General features: G+C 43.8%; 1 protein-coding gene across 1 annotated transcript in view; it reads right to left on the bottom strand.

Annotated features, from left to right (window-relative positions):
• The window catches only part of VWA8 (von Willebrand factor A domain containing 8), a 486197-nt gene that overhangs the window by 264510 nt on the left and 194051 nt on the right, over positions 1-27636 (bottom strand). The window contains exon 21 of the mRNA XM_040341313.1: positions 2952-3023. Within this exon, the coding sequence (XP_040197247.1) occupies positions 2952-3023 (72 nt within the window). The remainder of the gene's footprint in view (positions 1-2951; positions 3024-27636) is intronic.

The raw sequence follows: 27636 nt of genomic DNA, 5'->3' as shown, positions 1-27636 counted from the left end.
GACCCTCAGACATGAAATATTAACAAAGAATATTCCTCTATAGTGTGTGCTTGTCTCAGGTTAAGAGCTAAGTGTCATTTCTGTCTGCTGTTTCATTCCCCTGCCATCAGCAGGAATCACTAACATGTTTTCCTGACACCAAGAGAAAAAAGGTGACAGGGGAAGGAGCTCTAGCTGATTGACAGACTCAGCTCTGTTCCTGTGTGCTTTGTGAAGGAGGGGTGTCTCTTCCCCTGAATCACCTCTCAGAGCTCTCCTCACTGAGCTCTGCAGTGTTTTTTTGTTGGATATCCGATGAAGCTGACTTTCATCAGTCTTGCCTACACACCATCAGTCAAAAATCCGACCATGCCAAAACGCGGTGACGTAAAACAATACGATGTGCTGAGAAAAATGAAGTTCAATGCTTCTGAGCATGCGTCTACTTGATTCTGAGCATGCGTGCATTTTTGACCGGTGGACTTTCACACAAACGATCGTTTTTTTCTATTTGTTTTTTTATCCATAGGAAAAATTTAAAACACGTTCTATTTTTTTTCACCAATGGAATACAAACTGATGGGGCCCACACACGATCGGTTTGTCCAATGAAAACAGTCCATCGGTCTGTTTTCATCGGACAAACCGATCGTGTGTACAGGGCTTAATAGTGCTAAAGGGGCAGCTCCATCCAGGGCAGGAGCAATAACAAAAATAATATATAGTGAAGAGAAAACTAAATAAAGACAGGGTGTGGAATTAGCAGTACTTTATCATTCAAGCACTGAGCAGTATTGTTTTCTGGGCACATTCAATATGATACTTTGAAAAACCTAAGTTAAAAACAAAAGTCCCAGGCAGGTAAACTGTGACAGCTTATTCTTGTGGTGCTAACATATTCCGTCACTTTGTGCAAACTAAATATAAGATGCAAAAGCTTACATGACATACTGCAGGACTCATGTGGGTGCAAGTAAGGTAAGCATTTGTTTACAGGCATATCAATCTGTCTGTTACGGCAGATGGACATACTGCAAGCTGCAAGAATCAATCAGGGTTTTACAGAGTGCTGCATCTGTAAAAAATGTATTTTGAAGTAATGCTAACACCTAATATATATGATTTTAACTCATCCAGTGAGTGCTATTTTAATTCCCTATAGTATAGAAAAAAATCCAGTGACATCACTAAAAGCAAATTTTTAGCTGCAATGCCGCTTCTTTGTGGCAAAGTTTGAATATGAGAACAGGCATTACTTAATACTTTGCACAGGGACTTCCAACTGTTTGCCAGATCAACAAGTAGGGAAACAATATATTTGGTCATCTGAAGGGCACCAACAGAAGTTACACGTCTTGTCTATTAAAGAGGATGACTAAAAAAATGTTGGTTACCACTGTAACCAACTCTTTTATAGAATGGATGCAAATGGTTGACTCTGATTGCTGTTGGTAATAAAGATAGTTCATTCAAACAATTTAAAAAAAAGGCCCAACGGGGATTAAAATAGACAACGTTAGATTTTACAACAAGCACCTTCCAGTTTACACCTTTGAAGTATGATGTACAACAGGCTGTTTTTTATTTTACATTTTAAAAAATGGACATGCTCATGTTAGTTCTAGCACAGTGGTGTCAAACTCAAATTCATCGGGGGTCGCATCAGCAGCATGGTTGCTCTCAAAGGGCCAGGGTCAGAGTGGAGGGGTCAGGATTGCGCTACGTACAGAGTGGAGGGGTCAGGATTGCGCTACGTACAAAGTGGAGGAGTCAGGATTGCGCTACATACAGAGTGCAGGGGCCAGGATTGCGCTACGTACAGAGTGGAGGGGCCAGGATTGCACTACGTACAGAGTGGAGGGGTCAGGATTGCGCTACGTACAGAGTGGAGGGGTCAGGATGGTGCTACATACAGAGTGGAGGGGTCAGGATTGTGCTACATACAGAATGCAGGGGTCAGGATTGCGCTACTTACAGAGTGGAGGGGTCAGGATTGCGCTACTTACAGAGTGGAGGGGTCAGGATTGCGCTACGTACAGAGTGGAGGGGTCAGGATTGCACCCCAAGTTTCCTCACATCTGTACTCTCTCCTACCTTCCTACCTGGCCCAGCTTTGGTACCTCCCCGTATAGGCCGCTCCCTCACTTTGTATTGGGCAATAGTTAGTACCTACACGTCGGAGTCGCTGGAGGGACTGGGGAGGCGAGAGAGCGGAGGCGGAGACTGATCGGCGGAGACAGAGCAGCATCGGAGGCTGAGACAAAGCTGAGACAGCGGTAGAGACAGAGCGGAGGCGAGGGTGGAGACGGAGACAGAGAGTCAGTGGAGGCGGAGACAGGGCAGAGACAGAGCTGAGGTGGGGGTTGAGACAGAGGGGAGGCGGAGACAGCGCAGAGGGGGAAATGTTTACTCTTGTTCTCATGGAGACTGACCGGCTGCACATTTGCGCTAATACAATGCCGCGCCGTTCGCAGGACTGGGGAGGGGTGTTTTACCCTGTTGCCTGGGATACCTGGCAGATAAAAAATAAGCAGTGAGAAAAAGAGATAGCAGCCGGAGGCTGCAGTGCGAGCCACACGATAAGGCCTGGCGGGCCGGATCCAGCCCGCGAGCCTTGTGTTTGCCACCTGTGTTCTAGCAAGTCAAGAGTCCATTTTATTGAATTGCGGGCCCCCTTTAGCCTACACTTTTAGCTGGAGAAGATTATTAAAACAGTTTACCAAGAGTACAGGTAAAATAATTATACAGGCGGCTATTTAAAACCTCTGGTAAACAGCTTATCGTTAACAAGTAACAAAATAATCTGAATCAATGTGAACATGCAAGAATGAAGCAATTGTCAAGCTACATTGGGGGGTCCTAGAGATAATAATAGGCACTTCTCAACATCTCCTGTTACACACCGGGTTATAAACTTGTTGGGAAAAGCTTGAGCTAGTGAATACGTCTGTAAATATCACAAGTACACTCACCTGATTTCCAACCAGCAATAAATGTTCACCAAGCAGGAAATCTTTTAGCATGTCCTCCATAACCCTCATGTGCTGCAAGAACAAATAACAGATTTAAAGTAGACAGCTTAGAAAAGTACTCTTTACAGCAGAATGAATTGACAGAGAATTAAAGCAGTACCATATCACAATATGGACAAAAAGCAATTTACAACTGTATACCGTTTTAACTATTCTGAACATAAAAAAAGAACAAATCACTGCAATTTATACTTTCTTCCACGGTTTATTTTCTGTGACATACAGTTGTGTTCAAAATTATTCAACCCCCCAATGCTGTAAAGGGTTTTAGGGAATTTAGTGTACATTTGTAATTGTATTCAGAATGAAATCCTACAAGGACTTCTTAAAGAACCATATGCAACTAAAATGACATCAATCGGTTTTGTAATACAGTAGTAAATGTTTATTTTGTGAATTCTTCATTTACACAATTATTCAACCCCTTAAAGACTACCACTCTGAAGAACAGAGGTTCATTGAAGTGTTTTCAATCAGGTATTGAAAACACCTGTGGATGTCAGGGAGCAGCAATAAAGCCTAATAAGCACCAATTAGGCAGCTTTAAAATTACTGTGATACTCAGCTCCTTCTAGACATTTACTGGTGTGGTTACAAACATGGTGAGGTCAAGAGAATGGTCCAGGAAGACAAGAGAAGAGGTGATTACTCTTCACAGGAAGGGCAATGGCTATAAGAAGATTGCAAAGATGTTAAACATACCAAAAGACACCATAGGAAGCATCATTCGCAAATTCAAGGCAAAGGGCACTGTTGAAATGCTACCTGGTCGTGGCAGAAAGAAGATGCTGACTTCGACTGCTGAGCGCTACCTGAAGCGTAGAGTGGAGAAAAGTCCCCGTGTGACTGCTGAGAAACTGAGAAAAGATTTGTCAGATGTGGGTACAGAATTTTCTTCTCAGACAATACGGCGCACACTGCGTAATGAAGGCCTCCATGCCAGAACTCCCAGGCGCACCCCCTTGCTGTCTCCAAAGAATAAGAAGAGTCGACTGCAGTATGCCAAAAGTCATGTGGACAAACCACAGAAGTTTTGGGATTGTGTTCTGTGGACTGATTAAACTGTTTGGGCCCATGGATCAACGCTATGTTTGGAGGAGGAAGAACAAGGCCTATGATGAAAAGAACACCTTGCCTACTGTGAAGCATGGTGGGGGGGTCAATCATGCTTTGGGGCTGTTTTGCTTCTGCAGGTACAGGGAAGCTTCAGCGTGTGCAAGGTACCATGAATTCTCTTCAGTACCAGGAGATATTGGATGACAATGTGATGCAGTCCGTCACAAACCTGAGGCTTGGGAGACGTTGGACCTTTCAACAGGACAATGATCCCAAGCATACCTCCAAGTCCACTAGAGCATGGTTGCAGATTAAAGGCTGGAACATTTTGGAGTGGCCATTGCAGTCACCAGACTTAAATCCGATTAAGAACCTCTGGTGGGACTTAAAGAAAGCAGTTGCAGTGCGCAAGCCTAAGAATGTGACTGAACTGGAGGCTTTTGCCCATGACGAATGGGTGAAGATACCCGTAGATCGCTGCAAGACACTTGTGTCAAGCTATGCTTCACGTTTAAAAGCTGTTATAACTGTAAAAGGATGTTGTACTAAGTACTAAGATTGAATGTCACTTGGGGGTTGAATAAAACTGATAATGATGTGAGCACAGAAAATACATTTGTGGTTATTTCATTATAAATGTTATGTTATATTTGTCTGACCTACACGTGCCTCTTTGATTTAATTGTAAGCAGGATGACAGGATGATCAAAATCAATGTCAAACTGGCCAAAACAATCAATTTCAGTGGGGGTTGAATAATTTTGAATACAACTGTATATTGCTGATAAAAAGAAACCTGTCATTAAAAAAAACTAACCTTAGTGTGAAAAGCAGACCTTCAGGTAAAGGTATATACCACTGGCTTCTAAAAGAGGAGCTCCAGTCTACCCCCCAAAAAAAGTCTTTAGCTACAAATACTGTAGCTGCTGACTTTTAATATAAGAACACTTACCTGTCCAAGGATCCAGCGCTGTCCTCAATTGAGCCGATTTTTTGTGGAATGGCAACAAATTACTGTACTTAAAAACCTAAATAGGCGATGCTTTAAAAGGAGGAATTCTTGCACTAGAATTATTACTCTCACGCTAACTATCACGGCAATACTTCATATGTGTGGTTTAAACACTGTTTACATATGCCATTGCGACTTACATATGCATTTTCCTCTGTGCGTAAACTCGGAGGGATGGGGCGCTTTGAATATTTTTTTGATATAAACATCCCTTGTAATAGATATAAGCATGACAAGTCCTATTTATTGAGAGACCTGGGGTCAAAAAGATCAAAAAAAGGTCATTTTGATTTTAAGAAGAAAAAATCCTGTCAATCTACCCGAGGACCGGAAGTGATGTCAAAGGTAGTTCCAGTCCTCTAAGGGCATAGAGCTGAGTGAGGGCTATCTTGCCCTCACTCGGCTTCCTGCCTAGTCATTGGATTCATCAGTTCGGGGTTTCAAGCATACCGGTGGCTTCGCACTGGCACCTTTGCTTTCATGTGCTGGGTGTTTAGTGTGCTCCTGCCCCTTTAATGAGGGCTGGGCTACCTCTAGTCACCTGCCCCTTATCTATCCATCAGCAGTCATGTGCTCCTACTGAGGAGACTTAAAATGCAATGTTATAGTTAGGACTGCAGTATACAGAGAGCCTTGACGGGGCCTGCAACTTACACATGCATTTGCCAAATGCATGCAACTAAACCTCTGTTTTTAACGCACACTGTTAGACAGGTGAATTTGGTTGGTTGCTGATTGGTCGGTAAGTTTGAGCCTGGATATTCCATATTTTTGTATGCATATCGGTGGCTTCTATAAGCTCAGAATTGATCAGGAAGTGGCTGGTACCTCTCCCGCCTATAAAAGTGACCTTGCAGCGAATCCGCTGCTGGGACCACTTTCATCTCAAAGCCGGCGGCCTGACTGAAAAAAAAAAAAAAAAAAAGATACCAGGGTTATGGTAGCTAGAATTTAATATCAAAGTAATGACGTACATTTACAGTTAGGCGGTCGGCAAGTGGTAATGGGCAAATTAACCATAAGTACAATTGTCTTTTAATCAATTTCCCCTCTAACCACCTAAGTGAAGCCCACCAACTCAAAATATTTACCTTTCTTTTAGATCTAGTGATCTTCTCTGTTAGGCCCTGCCCAGTACTGCACAACCTTTCCAGCAAAAATACTTGTAGTGTACATGCATGACGCAGCCCCCTTAATTCCTATGGGAAAGCTGTACTTTAAAGGCTGCCTTGGGTATGGCTTACCCAAAGAAACGAATAAAGTTATGGCATGCATACACACTAGGAAAAAAGTCAGGTGGGAAAATTTTTGCTGGAAAGGCTGTGCAGCACTGGCCAGAGCCTCACAACAAGGTATGCTCTGGTTGTTCTACCAACGTGTTCAACACATAATAGTTGTAATTTACTTAAAAATAGAACTTAAAGAAGCTGTGTGACTGACATCACATATGCAAAATTAAACTCCATAGGGATTCCTATATTGACAGATCTCCCAAAAGCAATATCCATATTAGAATGCTCACTAAATCTGGCCTAAAAGCCCAAGTTGTAGGTGAAGCACAGTGTAATGCATTTTATTCCCTATACTGCTGAGAAAATGTGTCACTAATTACAAGTAGCAAGATGCCGCCAAAATGTGAGTTGACCCACTTCCCTCTTGTTGCTGTGTGCTGTATTACCTTGAGGACAATATCACGCTCAGATAAACAAATTAGTAGGCTTAGCTGCTTGCATGCATATTGAAAAATGAATCTCTATGTGACTGATGCACAGAATGCAGTGGTTATGTATGTATCCCTCCACCCCCTCAGCTTTTTCTCAAGCCAAGTGATGCTTTCAGTAGAGGAACAAGAAACAGGTCATGTGGAAGTAGGTCAACCAAGTCCTTAAAAAAATAGTACTTGTCACTGCTGATGAGACTTGGCTGCCCAATGTATAAGTGATTTAACATCACTCACCACAATCAACAAGTTAATACCGGTACCAAAAAATTGGAGAATTCACATGATTGCATGTCTTGGGAAATTTCTAGACCTTAAGCTTAATGCTTTTTGATATGAACAAATATTATGTAAATGTGTTGTTTTAACTTTAACAATTCAAAGTAGTCATGTTAAATTCATGAAAAAAAATGCACAACAAAAAGGAGAACGTGTATACTTAAAGCAAAACTGTTATATACTGTATTTGCAGCTTACCCATATTTAAATGTGGTTGCTGCATTTGTTTTCTTTTTCTATACTTTTTCTTTCTTTCCATTCACCTGGTGATCTGGCCAGTGAGTTTATTATTTTTCAACGCCCTTAAAGTGGTTGTAAACTGTTACATAGAGACGAGCTTCAAGTGATACATAGAAATTAAATAAATCCTCCTACATAAGTTGTATCTGTTTATCTGAGGCCCTCTCCCCTCTACAGTTTTCCAAAACATACATTTTACACAGCATATCTCAGCAGCAGAAAGCAGGGGGCAGGGATCTGAAATTACACACACTGCAGCGTTAGAGCACACAGCTCTGTGAAATCTGATAGCTGAATGGATGGAAGTGAGACCCCCCCCCCCTCACAGGCTCACAGAAACACAGAGCTGAGAGTATTAGCTGGATTCAGATACAAGAGTGTATCTGTCGGCGGGCGTAACGTATCTCAGATAGGTTACGCCGCCGTAAATTAGGGGGCAAGTTCTGTATTCAGAAAGAACTTGCGCCCTAAGTTACGGCGGTGTAACGTATGTGTTCCGGCGTAAGCCCGCCTAATTCAAATGTGGATGATGTGGGCGTGTTTTATCCAAATTTAGTGTGACCCCACATATTTGAAGTTTTTTACGAACAGCGCATGCGCCGTTCGTGAAAGAATCCCAGTGCGCATGCGTCGGATAGAATGCCTAAGATACGTCGGCTCAATGCCTGTGACGTGAACGTAACTTACGCACAGCCCTATTCGCGTACGACTTACGCAAACAACGTAAAAAGATAGGCCTGTTCCGACGTCCATACCTTGCATGGGCTGCGCCACCTAGGGAGCAGCTTTATCTTTACGCCGGCGTATCTCTTCCGTAAACGGCGTAACTAATTGCGACGGGCGTACGTACGTTCGTGAATCGGCGCATCTTGCTCATTTGCATATTCAACGCGGCAAACAACGGAAGCGCCACCTAGCGGCCAGCGTAAATTTGCACCCTAAGATACGACAGCGTAGGAGACTTACGCCGCTCGTATCTTAGCCTAATTTAAGCGTATCTGGTTTCCAGAATACGCTTAAATTTACGACGGCGTAGATTCAGAGTTACGACGGCGTATCTACTGATACGCCGGCGTAATACTACCTGAATCCAGCTATATGAGTCATCTTTTGTGTGCTGGAGGGGGGCTGTCTCCTGCGAGGCTAAGGTGTTGGCCTAATCTATTAGGATTGATTGATGCAAATGGTAGAAAAAATGAGAAAAAAGAGAAAAAATCAAAGAAGACAGACTTAGTGCTTGGGATTCAGGTTAGCACACATTATAATCAGATGTGTTTTTATTAATGACTTCACCCCCAGAAAATTTGGTTGCTCAATGACCAGGCCATTTTTTTGCGATATGGCACTGCGTCGCTTTAACTGACAATTGCCCAGTCGTGCAACGCTGTACCCAAACAAAGTTTACTTCCTTTTTTGTCCCCATAAATAAAGCTTTCTTTTGGTGGTGTTTAATCACCTCTGCGATATAAACAAAAAAAGAGCGAAAATTTTGGGAAAAAAACACTAATACATTTTACTTTTTGCTATAATAAATATCCCAATTTAAAAAATATTGATTGGTTTGCGCAAAAGTTATAGCATCTACAAAATAGGGGATAGATTTATGGCATTTTTATTATTATTTTTTACTAGTAATTTTTATCGAGACTGCGATATTGCGGCGGACGGGGCTAATTTTTCATGTCAGAGGTTTACAACCACTTTAACAAACCAAGCGGTCCAGCAACAGTTAAAGGATTGAGTCAAACCATATAAAACTGACAGGGGTGCTCCCTTAATCCCAAAAGGGGAGAAAAAAAAACAGTTTCTGTGACTGCTTGAAAAGTGTTGTCTGGAGTTCGGCTTTAATTTGTTAGTCAGGTCCAGCTAACATTACCCTCTTCACAGACTGACAATGCTGCTGTAACAAATATGGCTTGGTTGCTCCTCCATAGAGTGACGCTACCCTAAGACAGGAAATGTAGTACTGACAAGGTCACCAGGTGAAAATATAGGGAGAAAGCCTAAACAAAATTAGGATTGTTGTTTTAAAAAGTAAACAGTTCCTATTCATGACCACTTGGGTTATGCTGCCTCCTTCAGGTGAATGGACACTGACCAAAAAAAGTAGACGTTTCCTGCCCAGGCACAACTCCTTCCAGCTCAGCAAAGTCTTATGATGCGTACACACGACCGTTTTTCGGGTTCTAAAAAATGACTTTTTTTTATGTCATTAAAAATCGTGTGTGGGCTTCAGAGCATTGTTAGGATTCCAAAAAAAATTGCCAATTTTTTTTCCGAACATGCTCTATTTTTTCACGACGTTTTGTTAACGTTGTCGTTTTTAAGGTTGTAAAAAATGGTCGTGTGTGGGCTTTAACGACGTGAAAAATCTGCGCATGCTCAGAAGTTATGAGACGGGAGCGCTCGTTCTGGTAAAACTACCGTTCGTAATGGAGGAAGCACATTCATCACGCTGTAACAGACATAAAAGCGCAACTCGTATTTTACCAACACAAAATCAGAGGGTGGCGTCATCCGAATGGAAATTCCCCTTTATAGCGCTATCGTACGTGTTGTATGTCACCGCGCTCTGCTAGAGCATTTTTTTTTCACGAATGTGTATAGGCAAGGCCGTTTTAATGATCGGGTTGAAAGAAAAGTTTTTTCTAGACCCTTAAAAACATAATTTTTTAGAACCCGAAAACGGTCGTGTGTACGCAGCATTCGTTTTGTAGCAAGCATAGAGCAACACAGACAAGAGGGGAGGGATCCCTGTATCCTGTGATGTACTCCAAGAAAAGGTTTTTAGAATACCACAAAAATCACACATTCTTAATAATACCTCAGGGCTCTTCATATTCATGACAACTTGGCAAGTCACAAAGCATATGAGGAGTGAAAAACACAGCAGCAATGCCAAAATGCTCAATAGTTGGAAACCCCACTACAAGGGGGGTTTACCCCTGCCTGCAAGAGCTTTTGCCCAAAACTGGCATCTGCAGAGGCATAAACATGAACCTGGTATAACTTAAACGTGTAAAGAGAAGATCAGATGGCAGCTTTATGCACTTGAACAACAGAAGCTTGTAGCGAAACCACCCAAGAAACACTAACACCCCTAAAATGGGCCTTGAACAGGAAGGGAGGAACCTTGTCCTTGATACCAGAGTCCTTAGAAATGAGCTGACATAACCACCTAGAAATAGTGTCCGGCCGCGGATATGTGAGGAGTTCTGAGTGAATAGCTCCAGCAGCACCAATCACTTCCAGGTATCCCGCAGACACAGCAAGCCCAGAATCTGCACACAGAACAGCTCTTCAGCTTGCTGACAGCCGCCTGCTTCTGGTTAAAAGCGGGCAGGGAGCGACCAAATCCTCGGGGGATAGTTCACTTTAGACCCTCTCTGGCAACAGTAGAGATGGCGACTCCCCAGCAGCTCCATGCCGTCTCCCACAGAGAGACAAACCCAAGAACGGGGCAAGTGCTCCAGCCCCCCCCCCCAGTCCAAAAAAAAAACAACAGACAGTGTAAAAAGCCCAAGCCTCCCTTTACCATCAGGGAGCATTTTGCAGAGCATTCTCCTTCCTCCCTTAAAAATAGCCCTGCAGAGGAAGCTGATGTATTGCACAGCCATCAGGAGATGGAGTGGGGAGAGGAAGGGGGCCATACAAATGACAACACCTGCATGTCGGCTGCAGAGTCCCTCACAACCTATCCTGATCCCTCTGCTTCACCACAGGAGGAAGAATTAACCCTAAAGCATGTGATGGCAGCTATTCACACATCTCAAAAGTGAAATTCTTGCGAGCTAGCATATGATACCTATTCATTAATCAAGTCAGCTGCTCGCACTGATCACATCTCATATGATCATGCACAACAAACTGAAATATAGATAAGAGTGCCGCGCTGTCTTAACCTAAAATTGTGATACCTTATTAAACAATAGATTGTCCTTTTGCAAATCATACAACTATTGCCTTATGAATTATTTAAAGTGTCCATGTGATGAAAAGTGCAAAAATATATTACAATGTATATATTTATAAACAAAGACCTTATAAAAAGTGCTTCAATGATATCACAAAAAATGGGTTCCAGTGCTGCGTGCAATTTTCTTCATGCTATACCATGTGTTAATGTACATATAAAGTCCATTTCAATTCCATCAAATCCATAAATTCAGGTGATAAAAACCAATCGTGCATATGTGTCCACTCTGGTGCTCCCCCTTCAGTTATGCGCTCACCTTAGAGCATGCGACCTTGTGGCTAAGCTTGGTTAAAACCCGATTCTGAACCATTTTTTGTGATATCATTGAATCACTTCTTATAAGGACTTTGTTTGTTTATAAATATACACATTGTAATATATTTTTGCACTTTAGCACTTTTCATCACGTGGACACTTTAACCACTTCATTACTGGGCACTTAAACCCCCTTCGTGCCCAGACCAATTTTCAGCTTTCAGCGCTGACGCATTTTGAATGACAATTGCGCGGTCATACAACACTGTACACAAATTATATTTTTATCCCACAAATAGAGCTTTCTTTTGGTGGTATTTGATCATCTCTGCGATTTTTATTTTTTGAGCTATAAACAAAAAGAGACAACATTTTGAAAAAAACACAATATTTTTTACTTTTTGTTATAATAATATCCCAATTTTTTAAAAAAAAATTTAAAAAAAATTTCCTCGGTTTAGGCCGATACGTATTCTTCTACATATTTTTGTTAAAAAAAAATCGCAATAAGCGTATATTGATTGGTTTGCGCAAAAGTTATAGGGCCAGATTCACGTACAAGAGCGCCGGTGTAACGTAACCCGTTTACGATACACCGCCGCAAGTTTCCAGTTTTAGTGCCCGATCCACAAAGCACTTACCTGGAAACTTGCGGCGGTGTATCGCAAATACGTCCGGCGCAAGGCGGGCCAATTCAAATGGGCGTGTGCCATTTAAATTAGGCACGCTCCCGCGCCGGACCTACTGCGCATGCTCCGTTTCGCAATTCCCGTCGTGCTTTGCGCGCAGTGGCGTAATTTTTTTAGAACTCCGTATTCCCGGACGGCTTACGCAAACAACGTCCATACTTTAGACAGCAATATGTTTGCTGACTAAAGTTAGGGCACCCAAAACGACGACTAACTTTGCGACGGGAAACTAGACTAGCGGCGACGTAGCGAACGCGAAAATCCATCGTGGATCGCCGTAACTCCTAATTTGCATACCCGACGCTGGTTTACGACGCGAACTCCCCCCAGCGGCGGCCGCGGTACTGCATCCTAAGATCCGACAGTGTAAAACAATTACACCTGTCGGATCTTATGGATATCTATGCGTAACTGATTCTATGAATCAGTCGCATAGATAGAAACAGAGATACAACGGCGTATCAGGAGATACGCCGTCGTATCTCCTTTGTGAATCTGGGCCATAGCGCCTACAAAATAGGGGATAGATTTATGATTTATTTTTTACTAGTAATGGCGGCGATCTGCGATTATTTTTTGTCAGGCCTGCGATATTGCGACGGACATATCGGACACTTTTGACACAATTTTGGGACCATTCACATTCATACAGCGATCAGTGCTATAAAAATTCACTAATTACTGTATAAATGTGACTGGCAGTGAAGGGGTTAACACTAGGGGGTGAGGAAGGGGTTAAATGTATTCCCTGGGTGTGTTCTAACTGTGTGGGGGGAGGGGACTGACTGGGGGAGGTGACCGATGCTGTGTCCCTATGTACAAGTGACACAGATCGGTCTCCTCTCTCCCTGACAGGACGTGGAGCTCTGTGTTTACACACAGAGCTCCACGTCCCTGCCGATCGCGGGGGTACCTGGCGGACATCGCGGCCGCCAGGCACACGCATCGGCTTCTCAGCGATGCGCCAGGCACAGTGTTTACCGGCTGCGCGCCCACAGCGGCGCGCGCGGGTAATGCACTTGAGAGCCGCGCTGTGGACATCTTTCGTCTACAGCGCGGCTCTCAAGTGGTTAAATAATGGATAAGGCAATAGTTGTATGATTTGCAATAAGAGCATCTATTGCTTAATAAGCATAAATATAAAAAGCAGTGCAGCGCTGTTAATAGTGATAGAATGCTTAAATACAATTAAGTAAAAACAGTGTAAACAAAAAAGCTCTTTGATAAGAGAAAGAGTCCAAATAAATTAAATGAATAAGTGATAGAAAAAACAGCAAAGTCCGTTTAAAAACCCAAAATTAAAAAGTGTCTCAATCTGGTGTGAAAAAAAATCCTTAATTAGCAAGATGTGATGAGATCTTGATTGCTGTGAAAAGGTGTTCACCCATGCAATTCGTGAAGATAGGATTAACCGCTTACCAGAGGTAAAGACTGTTTTCCACCAGTCTTATAGAGCCTATGGGAAGTCTGGTCTCCCAATAACTTTTCAGCAATATTAAACCTCAGCAATCGATCCGGGTGTTTATTTGATGTATCCTTTAGCGTATACATGAGGTAGGTATAAAGATTGCCATGTCCGATGGTGCCAGTAACTTTCACTCAACCAGGTGTGTCAGAGGGGCTGAGGTTGTTCTTGGAATTGAGGCGCAGAACAGAGAACTCAAATTACCAAGCGGCTCCTGTAGGGGTAACGCTGATCTCCATGTGTTCATGTGAACACATGGAGATCAGCGTTACCCCTACAGGAGCCGCTTGGTAATTTGAGTTCTCTGTTCTGCGCCTCAATTCCAAGAACAACCTCAGCCCCTCTGACACACCTGGTTGAGTGAAAGTTACTGGCACCATCGGACATGGCAATCTTTATACCTACCTCATGTATACGCTAAAGGATACATCAAATAAACACCCGGATCGATTGCTGAGGTTTAATATTGCTGAAAAGTTATTGGGAGACCAGACTTCCCATAGGCTCTATAAGACTGGTGGAAAACAGTCTTTACCTCTGGTAAGCGGTTAATCCTATCTTCACGAATTGCATGGGTGAACACCTTTTCACAGCAATCAAGATCTCATCACATCTTGCTAATTAAGGAATTTTTTTCACACCAGATTGAGACACTTTTTAATTTTGGGTTTTTAAACGGACTTTGCTGTTTTTTCTATCACTTATTCATTTAATTTATTTGGACTCTTTCTCTTATCAAAGAGCTTTTTTGTTTACACTGTTTTTACTTAATTGTATTTAAGCATTCTATCATAATTAACAGCGCTGCACTGCTTTTTATATTTATGCTTGTTAATTTGTTGTACACATTTTAGTGCTAGCTGCTACATATCTTTCGTTTGTTTGTTCATAACATCACTCATCACTTTTTTATCACTAATTTTTTAGCGCAGCGCCAACCTTTGGGTTTTTTCATTATTTTATTGCTTAATAAGGTATCACAATTTTAGGTTAAGACAGCGCAGAACTATTCACACATGTCAGTCTACCCTTACTACTCAGATTGAAATCGGTCAAAGTGGGGCTGTCCCTTTTTTTAAATTATATGCAAAAGTTTAGGAACCCCTGACAATTTCCATGATTGTCATTTATAAATATTTGGGTGTTTGGATCACCAATTTAATTTTCATCTATCAAATAACTGAAGGACACAGTAATATTTCAGTAGTGAAATGAGGTTTATTGGATTAACAGATAATGCGCAATATGCATCAAAGCGAAATTAGACAGGTGCATACATTTGGGCACCCTTGTCATTTTGTTGATTTGAATACCTTTAACTACTTGGCACTGAATAATTGGAACACACAATTGGTTTGGTGAGCTCATTAAGCCTTGAACTTCATAGACAGGTGCATCCAATCATGAGAAAGGGTATTTAAGGTGGCCAATTGCAAGTTGTTCTCTTTGACTGTCCTCTGAAGAGTGGCAACATGGGGGCCTCAAAACAACTCTCAAATGACCTGAAAATTAAGATTGTTCTACATTATGGTTTAGGGGAAGGCTACAAAAAGTTATCGTAGAGATATAAGCTGTCAGTGTTCACTGTAAGGAACATAGTGAGGAAATGAAGACCACAGGCACAGTTCTTGTTAAGGCCAGAAGTGGCAGGCCACATAAAATATTGGAGAGGCAAAGGCGAAGGATGGTGAGAACAGTCAAAAACAGCCCACGGACCACCTCCAAAGACATACATCATCACTTTGCACAGGGAGAAGCTGTATGGGAGAGTGATGCGAAAGAAGCCTTTTCTGCACACACGCCACAAACTGAGTCGCTTGAGGAATGCAAACGCACATTTGGAAAAGCCAGCTTAATTTTGGAATGAGGTGCTGTGGACTGAAGAAACAAAGATTCGGCAAAAGGACACAACATTCCAAGAAAAACACTTGCTACCCACAGTAAAATTTGGTGGAGGTTCCCTCATGCTGTGGGGCTGTGTGGCCAGTGCCAGTACTGGGAATCTGGTTGAGGGTCGCATGGATTCCACTCAATATCAGCAGATTCTTGAGAATAATGTTGAGGAATCAGTCACAAAGTTGAAGTTACGCCGGGGCTGGATATTTCAACAAGACAACGACCCAAAACACTGCTCAAAATCTCTTCAGGCATTTATGCAGAGGAACAAGTACAATGTTCCGAAATGGCCATCCCAGTCCCCAGACATGAGTATCACTGAACATTTGTGGGGTGCTTTGAAGAGGGCTGTCCATGCTCGGCAACCATCGAACCTAACTGAACTGGAGATGTTTTGTAAGGAGGAATGGTCCAAAATACATTCATCCAGAATCCAGACACTCATTACAGGCTATAGGAAGCATCTAGATGCTGTTATTTCTGCTAAAGGAGGCTCTACTAAATATTGATGTGGGTTTTCTGTTGGGTGCCCAAATGTATGCTCCTGTCTAATTTTGTTTTGATGCATATTGTGCATTTTCTGTTAATCCAATAAACCTCATTTCACTACTGAAATATTACTGTGTCCTTCAGTTATTTGATAGATCAAAATTAAATTTGTGATCCAAAAACCCAAATATTTATAAATGACAATCATGGAAATTGTCAGGGGTTCCTAAACTTTTGCATACAACTATAAATTAAAAGGCAGAGTGTCTACTGTAGAACGAAGTATTAGTGACATGGAGGATTCCACTGCTCCTTTTCACACAGATGTCTGCTCCTTGCAGCAGTCTTCTTCTGATCAGGCCGCTAAATTGACTGACCTCGAAGGACAGGCTGAGACGTAACAACCTACGTCTCATTGGTTTCCCTGATGTATCTGAGGGCAAGGATCCAGAGGGATGTATGAAAAATTGCCTCAAAACTACCATGCTGCTGAACACTTTATTCTCTCTTTTTGCCATGAGCCCACAGAGTTCTATTATGTCCATTACCTTCTGGTGCCCCCCCGATCGATGCTTATTAAGCTACTACACTTCAAGGATCAAGATCGGATTCTACGTGTGAGCCGCACTCTGGAGGAAGTGTCCTTTAATGGAAATCATATTTTTATTATCCCAGACTTTTCTGTTGTCACTCAAAAGCAAAGTGCCACCTATACTGCAGTGAAGAGCAAACGTCTTAACCTCTCCTGAGGATACCTGTGCTTGGCTTGATGGTCTGGCGTGAGGCATCCCAGACCCCTTTAATTGCCTCAAGAACACGTTATTGTTCCTTTAACGGCGCTCATTACTCCTTCTGTCCATAACTGAGCTTGCTGTGTCACGGATATAATATTTTCGGGGTGCCTGCTTGTGATTTTGCGATACTTTGTGACGATGTTGATGGTGTTTGCCGCCTTATTCGAGGTATGTTATTTGTTAGGTTGCTTCAACTTTGCAGGGGGAAACCAGATTTTCCTGCGAGAGGTTACTGCCCCCCCCCCATCTAGTTTTACAAGTTTTGGGAAAAAGCCCACTGTACTCCTTTCGGATGGGCCAGGAAAATTGGGGCTCAGATTATTTTTCTTCAAGAGACCCATAGCTCTAGAGCGCTGGCCTTAAAAAGACCACCCATAGCACATGCTTTTCACGCCACATACTCCTCTTACTCAGGGGTATCTATCTTAATTACAAAAGCCTTGTTGATTCGGATAGATGTCATCTGTACAGACCCACAGGTTTGCTTCATGGTATTGGTAATCAGATGTCAGGATACTTTTTATACATTAGTTAATGTGCATTTACCCCCCCCCCCATTTGACCCTGATGGCAAAAGGAACGATTTTAATAGCAGGTGATTTTAATGCGGTCTTAAATCCCTCAGTTGACAGATTAGGAGGTTCCTGCACTCATTATACTTTTTTGAAGAGATGGAGGGATGACCATGGGGTTTTGATATCTGGAGGTGGCAATATCCCGATAAAGTCTACTCCTGTCATTCAGACTCTCATGGCACCTTTTCACGTTTGGACATTTTTACCACACGGCCTTTCTGCACCAGGTTTTGGAAGTGGGTTATCTCCCTAGGGCGCTGTCTGACAAAGCCCCGTTGGAGTTACACCTCCGCTTGACCCACACACCTGGCTTTCATGCCTGGAGGATAAGCCATTTTTCGCTAGCAGATCCCATGGTGCTGTACAAATGTCGGGATGCCATGAAAACGTATTGGCAGGAGATAGATTCTGGGGTCCACAGGCCTCCAATGGGATGCTTTTAAGGCCCTTATGAGGAGCTCTTACATGTCAGGTGTGGGTGATCTTAAGAAAGCCAACAACTCCACCTTATCTAAGTAATCACAAACAGTGGATGATAGGGAGCGTCAACATGTATCAGACCCTTTCTCAACAGAATTACCTTTTATCACAGGATGCTCAAAGGTCCTACAATATTGCCTTGACTAACAAAACCCAAAAGAACCTCTTGTATCAAGCCCAACACATTTTTGACTCAGGTGACAAAAACATTCGTTTACTAGGCTTTCTAGCCAAACCTATACATGAGCCCTTTACCATCCCTAAGATCTTGGATATCTTCACAACTCTACAGAGAGTATTTTGAATGCATTTTTACAATTCTACATGAATGTGTATACATCCCGAGCGACATGACTCTGAAGCTCTTAGGAACAATCTCAGTGACATTCGGCTCCCTTCTTTATCATCCGATAACAATTCTTAGATGGCCCGATTACTGTGGAGGAGATTGACCAAACCCTTACTTTGTTTGCCAAACCCCTGGTTTGGATGGCATGTCCATAGAATGGTACTTGGCACATTGAGAATACCTTGTTCCTCAGCTGAAAATCTTATACCAAGCCATATTACAGGATAAAATACTCCCCCTGTCTAGGAGAGAGGAGTTGATAGTTTTAATTCCTAAGCCCAATAAGAAATAGTAGACTGAGAAGCAGCCTGACCATTGTAAGGACCCTCAAGAAGAACAAACAGTAGCTGAGACTACTGAAATTAAGCTGTAAACTTCGGATAAAATTGAACAACCAAAGAGGAAAGTTCAATCGTCTTATGATGCTTATGACAAAAAATAGCAGCAGAATGTCCTGATTCAGATGGAATGAATAAACCAGTGATGGCAAACATTGGCACCCCAGATGTTTTGGAACTACATATCCCATAATGCTCACCTACACTGCAGAGTGCATGAGCATCATGGGAAATGTAGTTCCAAAACATCTGGGGTGTCAAGGTTCGCCATCACTGGAATAAACCATCCTAGGAAAAAAGACTGAGTGCTGAACACCACTTTATCCTACTGAAAAGCCAGGAAAGGCTACTTGCAGGAAAGAGCAGCCAGCTCTTAGGAGTGAGGGTGCCCTTTTATTGGGAAAACTTTCAGAAAGGAAGGGCAGAATTTTGGTTTGGGAGTAAAAGCCTTGGTAGAATGATTAAGTAAAACATTCCATACTGTGACATATTTTATGAATGGTCAAGTGTCCTCCCAAAAATACCTTTTCCTTGAAAAAGCACTGGTGTGAAGTGTCTTTTACAGGTGGCTTCTGCTGTCTAGGCTTTTACCCTAAAGATTCTGTGCACATGAATAGAGATTATGGACAATTCTGATAAAACCATCTGATGATATATTCAAGGATCCCACAAAAAAAAAAGCAGAAAGTAATTGCTGAAATTGAAACAAAGAAAGCAGCTCCAGGTGAGTGAGTCTCCAGTTAATCTGCACACACACACTAGTCGGGTGCTAGCCCAGCTCACATGCTGTGCGATAAAGAAAATGATTTCAGCTGGGTGCACCCTCCAAAATCCTCTCTATTGAAGCTCATGTGACAGGTGGTTATCAGATGAAGCAGGGGACAAGGAGGTAGATAAATTCCGCACAAATATTAGTGCTTAGTTATTACCTGATGTCACCTGCAAAATGAGCTTCAATAAAGAGGATTTTTTAAGGTGTCTGGAATCATTTGCTTTATAATTGTGCTGTTAAAAAGTGATCTTGGAAACCAGCATCATGTTGATTGTTTATTTCCCTAGTTCAGTTAGCTGCAGTTTGACATAGTGAAATTGCAGCGAGAGCTGGGCCTACCAAAGTAAAGAAAACCTTAAAGCGGGGGTTCACCCTATAAAAAAAAAACATAATTTTTTTTTCTTTGAGCATAAAATTCGGCATAGTAGCGCGAGCTACAGTATGCCTGTCTTAATTTTTTTATCCCCGTACTCACAGTGAAATCGTACAGAGAAGATTCCGACTGCCCATGGGGAATGGGCATTCCAATCCAGACGGAAGGTGATTGACGGCCGGCTCTGGCGCGTCACGCTTCTCCGGAAATAGCCGAAATAGGCTTGGCTCTTCACGGCGCCTGCACATAGTCTGTGCGCAGGCGCCGTGAAGAGCCGAGACCTACTCCGGCTGTCTTCGGGGAGCGTGACGTGCCAGAGCCGGCCGTCAATCACCCTCCCTCTTGAAAGGAACACCCATTCCCCGCGGGCAGTCGGAATCTTCTATGTACGATTACACTGTAAGTATAGGGATAAAAAAATTAAGACAGGCATACTGTAGCTCGCGCTACTATGCCAAATTTTATGCTAAAAAGTTGTTCTGCAGGGTGAAACACCGCTTTAATTAATATCTCAAACTTTCTATCAGCAGAATCTCTGAAAGAAGGTACAGTGACATGTTTAAGACCTGAGAGGACAGTATCAACTACATTAGTAAAACACTTTCTCCATTGGATAGAGTTCTGCAAATATTTTGGGAAGAGTTAAAATCCTTTCTGGAGTGATTCAATCATCACATATTGCATATTCTCTGTTTATGAATAAGGTCTTTTGTACACAAAAGGGCATAGCCAGATAGAGGAGAATCAAGAAAACCCTATTTCTTGAAGGGTTTTTCCTCCACAAATACTGCTGAATCAATTACTTTGAGATGAAAACAACTCAGCATACATCAAGTCCTTCAAGTGGGGGTGCACAGGAAAATAATTGCTACATTTTGGCATCTGCCAGGACCCAAATCCACTGATTTTGTAAGAAGAGAAAGTGACAACTTTAACTTAGTTCACACTACATCCACAAACAGCACCTTGTCAGGAAAGTCCATGGATACATAGTACATCCTACTATCTGGAAATAAGCCCTAATGCCCCGTACACACGATCAGGAAAAATTCTGCCAGCAAAAGTCAGATGTGAGCTTTTAAATGTAAATTCCGACCGTATGTATGCTCCATTGGACTTTTGCTGGCGGAATTTCCGGATGGAATTTCCGACAGGAAAAAATCCTATCAAAAAATCTGATCGTCTGTAGCAATTCTGACGAGCAAAATTCCGATGCATGCTCAGAAACAATTTGACGCATGCTCTGAAGCATTGAATGTCATTTTCTCAGCTTGTCGTAGTGTTGTACGTCACCGCGTTCTTGACGGACAAAAGTTCAGAGAACTTTTGTGTGTATGCAAGCCAAGCTTGAGCGGAATTCCGTCGGAAGAACCATCCAAGGTTTTTCCGACGGAAAATCCGATCGTGTGTACGGGGCATTAGTGTTTTTGAGTTCATTGGTCTCTAACAGTCACTTTGATACAGTAGATTCAAAATCCAACACATATTTTGTAGTTAACAGGTTTGCCAGGGGAAATCATTTGCGTAGGCAGGAAAATGTATATATATTTGTCATATTGATAGAAGAAATGTGAAAATTCATATCACACTTCAGAAGTTCTTCTTAAATTTTTGAATTTTCAGCAGCAACTGTCCAGCTGTGTCAGTAATAAACAGTTTTTTTTAATATAATAAAGTATGCAACACAAGTTCAAATGATTTTATGTCTAATTGAATTCATAATCAAGTGTATTTTAATGTGGTAATATTGTATTCTCAACTAGATTTAAAAAATGTAGATAAACACAATAGAAATAATCAAATACTGAAAGCAAAGTTAAAGTGGATGTAAACCCACTCTCATCCTTTCTAAACTACTGCCATAGTGGTTATCTATAAGGATATAAATGCCTCCTGCATGTATCCTTACGTCTCCCCTCTGTCTGTTATAAGAACTGAAAAACTGCAGATTCTGTGGGTGGATGTGTTGTCTGGAGCTCTGTGGGTGGAGTCGTGATGTCAGTAGACTCCCCGCCCTCCTCTACACTCCCCATGTAAACATGCATTTTTTCCTATGTATTCCTTACACTAAATTCTGCTATGATCATGAACATCCAGTCAAAATCCAGAAAAGTAACCACATGACTTCAGAAAAGGAGTGGGGGTGGGAATTAAAAAATAATGCATGTCTCAAGGCTAGTGCATGAGATATGTAAATAACCTGTCATCCACAGCAAGGGGGCGGAACGGACTAAGGTTTTTCTCTGTAAGTCCGTTTTATTTCACTGAACAATAAAAAAGGATTGAGCAGAGCTGGATTAACTCTGTGTGGCAAGACTGGGCACAGATGATAGGAAATCTTATACTGTACATTGTGACATCACAAAAAATAAAAAATTGGGTTTACATCCACTTAAATGATTATAAAAAAGGGATTTTTAATACAGCTTACCTGTAAAATCCTTTTCTTGGAGTACATCACGGGACACAGAGCGGCATATTCATTACTATGTGGGTTATATGGAGTACCTTCAGGTGATGGACACTGGCAATCTCAAACAGGAAGTGCCCCTCCCTATATAACCCCCTCCCATAGGAGGAGTACCTCAGTTTTGTAGCAAGCAGTATGCCTCCCAAAATGGTCCCCATAAGAGGGGTGGGAGCTCTGTGTCCCGTGATGTACTCCAAGAAAAGGATTTTACAGGTAAGCTGTATTAAAAATCCCTTTTTCTTTCTCGTACATCACGGGACACAGAGCGGCATATTCATTACTATGTGGGATGTCCCAAAGCAATGCTTACAATGAGGGGAGGGAGAACATCTTCCCAAGACAAAAGGATTTCATTTAGAGATATACTCAAATCATAATAAATCCAACTTAGTTGAGAAAAATAATTTTTAAATTTAACTCAAAAGGGAGCCCCCGGAATCCGAGGGTCTCAAACTGCAGCCTGCAGGACTGCCTGCCCAAAGGCTGTATCAGTATTCCTTCTTACGTCCAACTGGTAGAACTTTGTAAACGTGTGGACAGAAGACCAGGTTGCCACCTTGCAAACTTGAGCCATAGAGATCTGGTGGTGTGCTGCCCAGGAGGCGCCCATGGCCCTAGTAGAATGAGCCTTTAATGATAACGGAGGAGGCAACCCTTTCAAGCCGTAGGCCTGAGTGATTAACTGTTTAATCCATCTCGAGATGGTGGATTTTGCAGCTGCCTGCCCCTTCTTGGGCCCATCCGGTAAAATGAACAACACATCTGTTTTCCGGATCTTCTCTGTAGCTTTAAGATAGGCCTTCATGGCCCTGACAATATCCAAGGTATGCAGCAACCCTTCCTTTCTGGAAGTAGGTTTAGGGAAGAAGGATGGTAATACCAAATCCTGGTTTAGATGAAAACTGGATATAACCTTCGGTAGGAAGGAAGGATGAGGGCGGAGAACGACCTTGTCCTTATGTAAAATAAGATATGGTTCCTTACAGGATAAGGCTGCCAGTTCCGAGACTCTTCTGGCGGAAACTATGGCGACCAAAAATACTAACTTCCTTGTTAGTAAAACCAAAGGAATTTCAGCCAACGGCTCAAAAGGTTGTTTCTGTAAACTTGACAGAACAAGATTTAAATCCCATGGACAAAGCGGGGATTTAACTGGAGGATTAATACGTAAGACCCCTTGAAGGAAGGTCTTAACTAGCGAGTGGGTGGCCAGCGGCCGCTGAAACCACACTGACAAAGCTGAAATCTGTCCTTTGATTGTGCTTAATGCCAGTCCTTTATCCACTCCTAGCTGGAGAAAACGTAATACTCTATCGATGGTAAACTTGCGAGAAAGCCATCGCTTGGACTCACACCAGCCTACATAGGCCTTCCAGACCCTGTAATAAATCACCCTAGAGACCGGTTTCCTGGCTCTGATTAGGGTAGAGATTACTTTCTGAGACAGACCTCTACCCCTGAGAATCAGGGATTCAGCTTCCAGGCCGTCAAATTTAGATGCCGTAAGGCAGGGTGGAGGATCGGACCTTGCGATAGCAGGTCTGGCCGTAGAGGAAGAGTCCAAGGGTCTCCCACTACCATCTTCAGGATTAGTGAATACCATGCCCTTCTGGGCCATGCTGGAGCTACCAGGAAGACTGGTATGTGCTCCACCCTGATCCTGCGCAGCAGGCGGGGTAGTAACTGGAGCGGGGGAAATGCATAAAGAAGTTTGAACTGATGCCAAGGGCAAACTAACGCATCGGTTCCGCAGGCTCTGGGATCCCTTGTGCGGGACATGAACCTGTCTAGCTTCTTGTTTAGTCTCGATGCCATGATATCCACGTCCGGCACTCCCCACTTCTGGCAGAGTGTCTGAAAGACCTGTGGATGCAGAGACCACTCCCCCGGCAATAGAGTCTGGCGACTTAAGAAGTCTGCCTGTAGGTTGTCCACTCCGGGAATGAATATAGCCGATATGCAGGGCACATGGGCTTCTGCCCCCAAGAAAATCAAGCTCACTTCTTTCTGAGCGGCTTGACTCTTGGTTCCCCCTTGGTGATTTATGTATGCCACCGCCGTGGCATTGTCCGATTGTATTCTCACCGGGAACCCCTGCAGTTTGGACGTCCAAGCCCTGAGGGCTAGCCGGGCAGCTCTGAGCTCCAAGATATTGATGGGCAACTGCTTCTCTGCCGCTGCCCAAGTGCCCTGGCGAGTGCAACCATCCAAAATTGCTCCCCAGCCGATCAGGCTGGCGTCTGTGGTTACTATCTTCCAGGTCACAGGACTGAACGTTTTTCCCTTCAGGAGATTCTGAGGGTTTAACCACCAAGATAGACTTTGCCGGACTCTTGGTGAGAGTGGCAAAGGAATCTCCAAGGCCTGAGGCCTCTTGCTCCATGCTGACAGGATGGCTGCCTGCAGGATGCGAGTGTGGCTCTGAGCATACGGTACCGCCTCGAAGGTGGCCACCATCTTGCCTAGTAGCCGCATACATAGGCGAACAGTTGGCTTTCTCTTGCTCAGAACTATTTGTATTAGCTCTTTGATGGCCTTGACCTTTAATAGAGGTAGAAACACCTTCTGTTGTTCTGTATCCAATCTCAAGCCGAGATATTCCAGCTGCCTTGTGGGCCGAAATGCTGATTTGTCTCGATTTAGGACCCAGCCGAACCTCTCGAGGTACTGAACCGTGAGGGCGACTGCTCGTTCCAGGCCAGGAAACGAGTGGTCTACGACCAAGAGGTCGTCCAGGTAAGCTAGGACCGTGACCCCTTGGGTCCTTAGATTGGCTAGGATTGGGGCTAGGACCTTCGTGAATACCCGGGGGGCCGTAGCCAACCCGAAGGGGAGCGCCACAAATTGGAAATGACGCTGAGCCACCGAGAAGCGTAGAAATACCTGATGTGGCTGAAAAATTGGCACATGAAGGTAAGCATCCTTTATGTCTATGGACGCCATGAAGTCGTCCTTCTGGAGCACGGCGACAGCTGACCGAATAGTTTCCATCCGGAATGAGCGGACCTTTAGGTACGCATTTACTCCCTTTAAGTCCAAAATTGGCCTGACATCGCCGTTGGGCTTTGGGATGATAAACAGGTTGGAGTAGAACCCCAAGCCCTGTTCCTGGACTGGTACTTCTACTATCACCTTCTGGCACAGCAGATGATTCAATGCCGCCATCAACGCGGCTCCCTTCACCGGGTCGCCTGGTACTCTTGACTCCTGGTAATGAGGAGGAGGGAATTCTGAAAATTCTAGTTTGTAGCCCGTGGCCACGGAAGACCGTACCCAGCAGTCGGGAATGCTGGCCTCCCAAACTTCTGCAAAGAGACGTAGCCTTCCCCCCACCATCGTGGGTGGGGGCGCCCCTTCATAAGGCCGACTTGGGGGCTGGCTTCGCAGGCTTGCGGTACCACTGCTTCTTGCCCCCAGTGGCTTGGCCTTGTGGCTTATTGTTAAAGCCTGATCTTGCAGGAGGCCGTCGATACTGTCTGGTATTAGAGGGCCCCTGTCCCGGGGAGGGCTGGCGCTTAAACGCGGGCCCTCGGGCTTTCTTCTTGACTGGCAAGAGAGTGCTTTTGCCTCTTGATATAGTCTGAATATATCTATCCAGATCTTCTCCGAAGAGTCGTCCTCCATGGAAGGGAAACCCTACCAGGAGCTTTTTGCATGGGGGCTCAGCCTCCCAACTCTTCAACCATAAGAGCCTTCTCATATGGATTAGAAATAAGGATAAACGTGATGCCTGCTGGATGGAGTCCTTGATAGCATCCACCGTAAAGCGTATAGCCCTCGGTATATCCGAAAATTCCTCTGCCTGCTGGGCAGGGATAAGTTTAAGCATTTGCTTAGTCTTATCTGATAATGCTTGGGTAATTCCAATAGCAGCCACAGCGGGCTGAACTATCGCCCCTGCTGAAGTAAAGGAGGCTTTCAGTAATGTTTCCAAGCGTTTATCAACCGGATCCTTAAACACCTGTACGTTTTCCACCGGACAAGTTAAAGATTTGTTCACATAGGAGATGGCTGCGTCCACCGCCGGGGGCGCCCATCTTTTGGAGAATTTCTCCTCCATAGGATATAAAACAGAGAATTTTTTAGGTGGTAAAAAGACTCTATCTGGCTTAATCCAATCCTGAAACATGACCTCCTCGAGTAGAGGATGGATCGGGAAAACTGCGTTGCTTTGAGGCGTTTTTAAAGAGCCTAAAGCTGAAACCGCCGATACTTGAGGTTCTGGTATGGGTAACTTAAATGCCTCATGGACCATGTCCGTTAAGGCCTGAACCCACAAACTTTCCCCTTGGGAGGCTGAACCAGACCCCTCAGTATCCAGATCCTCGATCTCTGAACCACCCTGGTCCAAAGCGTCAAGTCTATCCAATTCCCCTAGGGAAAGGATTTCTGTGTCTGAGGGTTCCTGCTCGGGTGACGGAGACCTAGTCCGCTTTCTACCCGATATAGCTTTAGCTATCCTTTTTGCCATTCTTTTCTCTAGTTCACCTAAAGAAACAGCAAGAACTCTCTCAGTGACAAAGCCGGGGTTGGACTGACCTGGATCAGCCCCAGCACCAGATCCCCCAGGTCCCATCAAGGCGTGCCCTGATATGTCCTGTGGGGAGAGCAGCGGCATAGCCGTGACTGAGCCCTCGGATTTTGCGGGGGAATCCCCACCCTTTGTACCCTCTGACCCAGAAGGCATGGTACAATACCGAGGTACACCTGCTATCACCCAGCCACAGACGTAGCTAAGGGGATCTGTCGGTTTGGGAGCGATAGAGACTAACGCCCAAACTGAGAAGGGAGATCAGCAGTTCTTTCCCTTCTTCTTTTTCCTTTTTTTTTTTTTTTTGAAGAGGAAAAGAAACCACTCTGTCTCCCACTAAGTATTGCCAATAGCCATCTGCTGAAAAAAGGAAAAGAAAACCTATCTGTAGGTTTGACAGTCCTTAGAAAAAACTGCAATTCTTCCTTTCGCCACCGGGTGTCCTCGGCGTGCTCCGCTCTGTGTCCTCCTCTCCTCTAGCTCAGGATGACACTGAGCTCTTGGCAGCTAATGGAAGGACCTCCCCTTCCTTTACTTGTGATTCGCCGCCCACCGGGACGCGCCCCCACCACGGAAACGGCGCGAAAATCGTTTATATCTCGGGCACGCGCACGCGCGCCCGTCGGCGGGGGCCATCACACATGGAGGAGGACGGAGCAGCGCAGGCACCCAGGCAGGTAAGCCCTTTAGGTAGGTCACAGACCTCCTTTTAGCATGGGAAAAAGACTCCCCTCTTACAGAGATCCCACACCTAGCGCCAGCAGCCCAGCTAAACAACACTTACCAGGGAGGTCACATATTACTGGGGAAAAAAGATTGAATCATCCTGTCTCTGTCATAGACATAGTGATTCCTTGCCAATGCAG

The sequence above is a fragment of the Rana temporaria genome, chromosome 2 (assembly GCF_905171775.1).
Source record: "Rana temporaria chromosome 2, aRanTem1.1, whole genome shotgun sequence".
NCBI lineage: Eukaryota > Metazoa > Chordata > Amphibia > Anura > Ranidae > Rana > Rana temporaria.
The sequence above is the reverse complement of the archived record's forward strand: the minus strand, read 5'-3'. Positions and strand labels throughout refer to the sequence as shown.